A 7,299-nucleotide genomic window follows, 5' to 3' on the forward strand; every position below is an offset into this window, starting at 1 on the left:
CAGCTCAGTCGGCTGTGTGCGGTGACAGTGAGAGGGCACGAGCGTCTAAGAGCCGATAATACGGAAAGATACACCACAATGTCAGTGTCATTTGTCAATTTAATGGGCATCATAGACTATATATAAATGGTATAGGAGCCATAAGCAATAGTGTGACAGCGGAGAGAAGAAAGGATAAATAACATATCAACTCATTGTGCTATCTGTGTCATATGTATGGTAAGAAAAGAATTTGATCTAAATTGAATGCTACTTATGCTACTTTTCATGTAATGAAAAACATAATTGGAGAATCATTGTATCAATAACTCAATAGGTTAGTAACAAAGTTTAAATCTTTAAAGGCAAGGAGTTGCTACGGTTTGGCAAAAAGATGCGGGTTCGAATCCCGCATCATGATCAAATTTTTTCTATCTATTGAATCTAAAAAATAATTGTCTATTAATTTTTTTATTACTATTACTGATTACTCTGTGGGTACTAAAGATATAGTACCTACTTTATCTATGGTGAGTATTATGTATTTGCAATTTTCAAGTCTATAATCTATTCACTATAGTTAAAAACTGAAAACTAAAAGCTGTAATAAAAGTGTGAAACGATACTTTATTTTTAGCTTCAAAACTTTTGAAAAATAGATTTACTGCAATAGTAATTAACACGGGCATTCTTCGTTACTTAATGGTGATGAGTAAAAACTATATTATCCATATTCATTATGTTTCGACCGATTACTAAAATTGGTTGTAATATTTCTATGCAACAAAATTTTATTAGAAACAAGGTAGTTCGACCTGTGTCATTATTAAAACCTGCAGAAAAATTGAAGCTTTATAATAAAGAAAATAAAGAACTCTTTGGTCCCTTATTAGAAACTAATAAGCAAAAAAAGAGCCGATTGAGAAAGGAAGGTTAGTGCATTCACTTTCAAGGTTTTTATTTACAACGAATACGATAAACCTACATAGAATATCGTGAGATACTGACAAATACTACGCATTAATTAATAGTATACTGAACTCGTGCTGGGTGTTTTTGCCAATCCACATCATATGACATTAGCGCCGTGTGATATACGCATTAACATTTACTATATATAAAATTATCTTTCGCAGCTAAAAATAGTACCCATCAAAACAACAGAACAAAAGTGCAAAGTGAGAGTACGCAAAAATATTTCGAGACATCAACTGAAAATGTTTTAGAAGCCTTGTATTCAGTTGGATTCAGAAGAAGTAAGCCATCATTGTTTTCGAGTGTTAGAAGCACGATGTATCAAAATACGCGGAACATATTGAATTTCGCTGGTGCAGTGTTAAATAACATTCCCATCAGAGGGTTACAAACATCCTCTTTGGTAAATGCAACTAAGAGTATTCCAGCAGAGCCTGGATTTGTTAGTGAGGATAGGATTCTCCAAATAAAGCAGCATAGAAATGATTACGCTCAACAGTACCCATCTGTTACGCTTATATTGAATAAAACAATGAATGAAGAGTCCAAGAAGGCGTTAGAAAAGTGGAAAAAGGAAAGGATAGAAGAAATGGGTTTAGAAGAATTTAACAGGTTTTATCAAGGTGAGTTATATTTACTTCATTATTATTTTGTATATTTTATGTGCTTAATTAATCTTGTTTACACAACACTTGAAAACTTAGAACATTCATGTTTAAAAGAGAATGCACTTTATTTTAAATGATTTGAAATATTATAACTTCATCACTTGATGGTGTAAATTGCCAAGGGCTAGCAATAGTCAACCAGTTATAACCAAATATACCCTGCAGTAATTCACATGTAACGAACTTGCATAACAAGGTTAACCACTTGAACGGTTTTGAATAATTATTTTTTACAATATTATTTTATACATATTATAAATAAAGTAAATGTAATAAGTGATCTGAGCAATTATTCCTTATCACAAAGGAATATAAAAATGTTGTATTTATTTTAATTTATATTTATTACACCTATATTATCAGAGCAAGTGCATTTGTATAAAGGACATTGCACTCTGCCTGTATTGTCTTGAAGGTGACATATAAATATTACATGTATTACAATGTATGCTTACTATTCCAACTCATGCCAATTTATGTTCCAATTTGGTAACTTTAAATAAACCATATGCAATATTGATATTGATAATGCAATATTGATCAAAACAATTAAAATCTTCATAATTCTAATTTATTAGGTTTTTTATTGATACCCTTCAAATACTTTATATGGTTACAAATAAGAATGTAAAATGCTATTTAGTAAGCTCCAGTTGTCTATTTTCACACTTCACAGTTTAACACATTATAAATAATAATTAAAAATACAATGTCTATACAAGTATATAGAGCAGATATAGGTTTATAGTTACTAGGATTATAGGTTTGAATAAGCCTGCATATTTATAATAAATTAAATAGTGTTGATGTGTGAAAAAGTAAAAAGTTACCATGGCACTATTGAAATAATATTACAAATTTTAATTTTTAAATCTTAAGTAGCAAAACTCATCTATATATTATTAAAGGCAGGAGAAAAAGATTATAATTTGGATACTCATTGTATAAAAATCACTTCATATTAACAGGAACTTATTGTGTCTGTGACTGCCAAATTGTTGGAAGATTATTTAATTAACAAATTTTTATTTCAAGTCACAGTCACGCATTTGTTAAGTTGAATACTGAATGTATATTGTTGTTTTCAGCACAAATGGCGGTTGGTACAAAGTTTCACAGTACACTAAAAAACTATTTTACTCAACCGCAAACGCAGTTGCGAATTGAAAAAGATGTAGAGGGAGTGTGGGTCTCAGTGTCAGAGGTATTGAAAAATATATCATCACCGAAGGCAATAGAATCTAATGTCATTCATCCAGTATTGAAGTACAGGGGTATTTTTGATGCTATAGCTGATTATGAGTAAGTTTAATTTATATTGTTATTGTATCTAGAAATGATCTCTTTTTTTATATATAATAAAAGGTAATAAGAGAATTTGTAATGTTCCACATAGCAGAAAAGAAACTTCTAACTGCTTATACTTTTTTTTTATTTATCATAAAAAAAGATGTTGACTTTGCTATTGGTAATTCCGGTTTATTCTATAGATTTTCCTCAAAATAACCACAATGGAATGAATTTGATATTATTGCTATATTTATTATTTATCCTCCTAGGTATGAAATAAAATCATAATTTCATATCAATCTTGTAACAGTGCTTATTTACTTAATATGAGCAGTCTGTTTGTACAAACTTAAAAAATACTAAATTTGTGTTATTATTATTACTCATTATAGGGACAAACCTACACTAATTGAGTGGAAGAAATCCGATAAACCACGAAAATCTCTAGCGCTCACATACGATAATCCTGTACAGCTAGCTGCATACTTTGGCGCAGTGTGCAATGACCTTAACTATAAACATTTAAATGTGCGGGATGCTCTACTTGTAATTGCCTACACTGATGGATCGAAGGCTGACGTATATCACTTGCATACGGATAAGTTGAGAGAGCATTGGGCCCAGTGGTTAATACGACTGGAAGAGTATATGAAAAGTCACAGCAATGAATCTGAGAAGATTTTGAAAGGTGGCAAACGGCTTTTCGAAGTGGAAATAGAGAATCTCTAAATGTAAAAGGTAATTTTTTGTATCTTATTTGGTCAGTATATTGTACTGTTTTTCAAAAGTAACTTGGTGTTGTAATTTTCTAGATGACGTAAATTTTGATAATAAAAAAAAATTTGGGTTATATTATATATGCAATACAAACACACAAACTTTTTATTAAAAACATGTAATGTATAAATATAAAGTGAACGATTTGTTTGTTTGAACACTTTGATCTTAGGTAAAATTCTTTCTTCATTGAACATATTCATGATCCCAGAGTTGAATGCTAGTAGAATACTTGTAATATTTGAATATAAATATTCATTTAATGAAATAATTATGCAATGTGTCCATTTTCAAATAAACCATATTATATTTTCAGGAGGCAGAATCATCTCGATTGAATTTGATACTTCGAATAAAAGACACCACTTAATACTATGAGGTATAGAACTCATGTTGCCATGGGAGATGCTATAAAGTTTATGTCAATAGGACTTGCGAACAAATAAACAATCTTAATTATCTCCTATACAACTCAAAAATTCCATTGTCCTAATAAAAACTTTTTTATTTGTTACAAGATAAGGATGGAATGCTTATCTTATAACTAGAAATGGTAAGAATTTCATTTATAAAATTTAAGATTTTTCATATTGTTCACAAGTTCTAGAATCCGATTGAAGCATTCTTCCTTGATTTTGTATTATTTCATACTATAATATGTGTTACTTTATAATTATTTTTATTATATATTATACGAATTTTTTATACCATTCATCCAGTTTAATATTTACATAGAAATATATGATGTCATTGAACTATTGTGAGAGTAAGTGTAGTGTTGGATAATTCTTTATAATGTACATAATGGAGGATTCCAATGAATATGATATTGAGTTAGCAATTTGTGGAATCCTCAAAGACTGTATGTTAGGAAGAATTAAACTTTGAAGAGGCATAAATAATTGATTGTGGAAAAGACTGTTATGCTATTGTGATGGTTGATTACTTGTATCTCTACTTCATGTTATGTATATTAGAGAGTTAAAAACCTTTACTGTCCTAAAAATTAACTAGCTTCCTAAAAATTTACTTTAAAGTTTTGCATACATCTCTAAATATTACTCATTCACGCATTATGATTTTTGCTTAGAATCAAACTATCCGAATATAGATTCCCGATAGCGATTTCAATGAGTGACCATAGAAATAAAGATCAAAGTAGCTGTATGTATGTACAGTACTCTTGATTCTAACTCATTCAATCGACAGATACAGGTTGATTCAATGTTATTATTGTATATCTAGTGGATTCGTTATTTGATATTTAATCATTGTTCTATAAATGTAAAGGAGATAACCAAAAATTTGCTAGTAAAAATAAATAGGAGTATTGATTGTTAGGTCCCAAAAATGTGGAGTTTTGTACGGATAGGTAGGTAATATACATATTGTTACTGGTAATATCACTATTAGGAAAGAACGATGCATTCATTTTGTATGTAAACTAGAAAAACGATGTAGAAAACGATAGAAGAAGATTCATAGTCAGATTTTCGGAAGAAACTGTTTTCAACTATATCTGTAAATTTTCGTATGCTTTTTGCCGCCAAATAGTTAACGACTAGTCACTGAAAATTTTCTAAGTTAATATTAAAAGCATTTATTCAGCCACTGTAAACACGCCATTTTTGTTTAATTAAAGTTATTAAAAATACTTTGTTTATTTATTTATAATTTAATTTGTCTCTACCATAAAATTATACATATTACAATAAAATTCAATTCAATTCTGCTATTAAGTTGATCTGAATCCGATGTAAATTTTGCAGTCACGTGAATCAGTATTTTTTAAGTACTTGATTTAACAAAGTACATAAATAATAATTAGGTATATGATTGGTAATTCTTGACTTCTTATTCTATTTTATAGAATAAGAAGTCATTAGGGCGATGGAAAGTAGATAAGAGTTAAATTACGAGTATTGTGTAGTTCTTGGACTCGATATCCACATGGGGGGGGTTTCAAATCTTCGATTTGTCAATGCTAACAGCAAATGCCCATTAACTGATCAATATTTGATAAGACGTCATTTCTATACATGTTATTAAAGAGTAGTATAATAATACGGGTACTTGAGCTTTTTGAGTTCCATACCAAGTGTACCAGATCTTCAAATTTATACTCTCAGCAGAAATTGCTCATCACGTGATACTTTCAGTTATAGCTAGTGGCGTAGCTATCATAGGGCCAGGTAGTGCAGTGCACCAGGGCTCCGGAGCTCAGGGGGCCCTCTAACCTCAGCTTTGAAAGAGGAGAGGAAGGCGGAAAGAGGGGAGGAGGGCCCGATTCTTTCCCTATGCACCAGGGCTCTTGTCCCTCTAGCTACGCCACTGGTTATAGTACGATTTTTGTAACTCTTATACGCGTATGTATATTTTGCTTTGTGGCGGGTAAGCAATCGGAGCGCTGTTATTTATTAGCTCCTGAAGGAGGAATCCAAACATAGTTTATATATATATATATTTTTAAGCTATTTAGAATGTATGTAATTGTAATTCTAAATCATTAGTTTACTTTTGGGCTCTGTTGGAATTTCGGGAAGAAAAGTACCTTATTTTTATATGTAACATAAACCTAATTGCATTGGAATCCTCAATTTGTTCATGCAAGTGACAGGGACACCCACTAGTATAAGTCCATCTTTAAATTATAAATACGAAAGTTTGTAAGGATGTGTGTATGTTGGTTACTCTTTCACTAAAAAACTACAGAACCGATTGCTATTAAATTTGGTACATAGATAGCAGGACAACTGGAATAAAACATAGGCAACTTATTATCCCGATATTCCTACGGGATACAGACTTACGCGGGTGAAACCGCGAGACGCAGCTAGTTGCGAATGCGAAGATTTGTACGAAGTAGGTACACAATGTATTAAAACGGTGAAGAAAAACATCGTGAGGAAAAAACCAGCATGTCCAAGAATCAAAATTTCGACGACATGTGACATCTGCCAACCCGCACTTGGTCAGCGTGGTGGATTATGCCGAACCCTCATAGGCTTGTGTCCCAGCAGTGGAAACATATATGGGCTGATGATGATGATGATAATGATAAGGTACACAATGAAAATGCTGATCTTGCCAAAAAGTGGCACTTTAGTGATAAACTATTTCTTTAAATAGATATTCAGTAAGTTTGATACTAATTTTGGTGGTTCTACTGACGAAACTTCATACTACTTCGCCTTCGCCTCATACTAATAATTATCTACAATGTAAACAATTACGAGTATGAGTTATGTAGATTCTACATAAAAGTCTCACATCAAATTTCCAGAATGTTTGTCGCATTAAGCATGGTGGGCGGTGGCAAACGTCGACGATGATTTGATGGGCCGCCACCGACGAATGTGAAGGAGGCCATTGTGTAAATTTTCTTATCGAGTAAGTAATCTATCAGTTTTCTGAGTAAGTTGTGATTTTGAGTCGCCGTTACTATTTTAAAAAATTCCAAATACTTGTCAAACTCGTTATCTACGACGTTTCTTATATTGACAGTTACGACTTACGTTTCACTTGACTTCACGTCAGTGTTCGGAACCGTACGATAATTATCGTACAAATACGATAATTTTGTGCCTGCGTACGATGTACGATAGCATAC

General features: G+C 31.6%; 2 protein-coding genes across 3 annotated transcripts in view; both read left to right on the forward strand.

The window, feature by feature from the left end:
• Positions 1–141: 141 nt before the first annotated feature.
• LOC119832846 (mitochondrial genome maintenance exonuclease 1-like) lies at positions 142–5,343 on the forward strand. 2 transcript variants are annotated; one of them, XM_038356639.1, is made up of 5 exons: positions 142–219; positions 1,116–1,577; positions 2,711–2,924; positions 3,305–3,650; positions 4,006–5,341. In XM_038356639.1, the coding sequence occupies exons 1-4, from the start codon at positions 213–215 to the stop codon at positions 3,639–3,641; spliced, it is 1,020 nt and encodes a 339-aa protein (XP_038212567.1). In that variant the 5' UTR covers positions 142–212; the 3' UTR covers positions 3,642–3,650; positions 4,006–5,341. The 2 variants fall into 2 exon arrangements, with proteins under 2 accessions (XP_038212567.1, XP_038212566.1); XM_038356638.1 differs by lacking the exon at positions 142–219 and adding an exon at positions 546–911 and having other exon boundaries at positions 4,006–5,343.
• A 1,616-nt stretch (positions 5,344–6,959) lies between these two features.
• LOC119832881 (4-coumarate--CoA ligase 1-like) overlaps positions 6,960–7,299 on the forward strand; it is a 9,212-nt gene continuing 8,872 nt past the window's right edge. The window contains exon 1 of the mRNA XM_038356691.1: positions 6,960–7,079. The gene's annotated coding sequence lies outside the window, so the exon portion shown is untranslated. The remainder of the gene's footprint in view (positions 7,080–7,299) is intronic.

The sequence above is a fragment of the Zerene cesonia genome, chromosome 16, assembly GCF_012273895.1.
Source record: "Zerene cesonia ecotype Mississippi chromosome 16, Zerene_cesonia_1.1, whole genome shotgun sequence".
NCBI classification, from domain to species: domain Eukaryota; kingdom Metazoa; phylum Arthropoda; class Insecta; order Lepidoptera; family Pieridae; genus Zerene; species Zerene cesonia.

Bases quoted from the DNA above. Each gene is read 5' to 3' on its own strand.
- LOC119832846 (XM_038356638.1), top strand. From the start codon at position 719: ATGTTTCGACCGATTACTAAAATTGGTTGTAATATTTCTATGCAACAA. The intron at 912-1,115 runs GTTAGTGCATTC...TATCTTTCGCAG, and splicing joins GAGCCGATTGAGAAAGGAAG to CTAAAAATAGTACCCATCAA. The intron at 2,925-3,304 runs GTAAGTTTAATT...TACTCATTATAG, and splicing joins GATGCTATAGCTGATTATGA to GGACAAACCTACACTAATTG.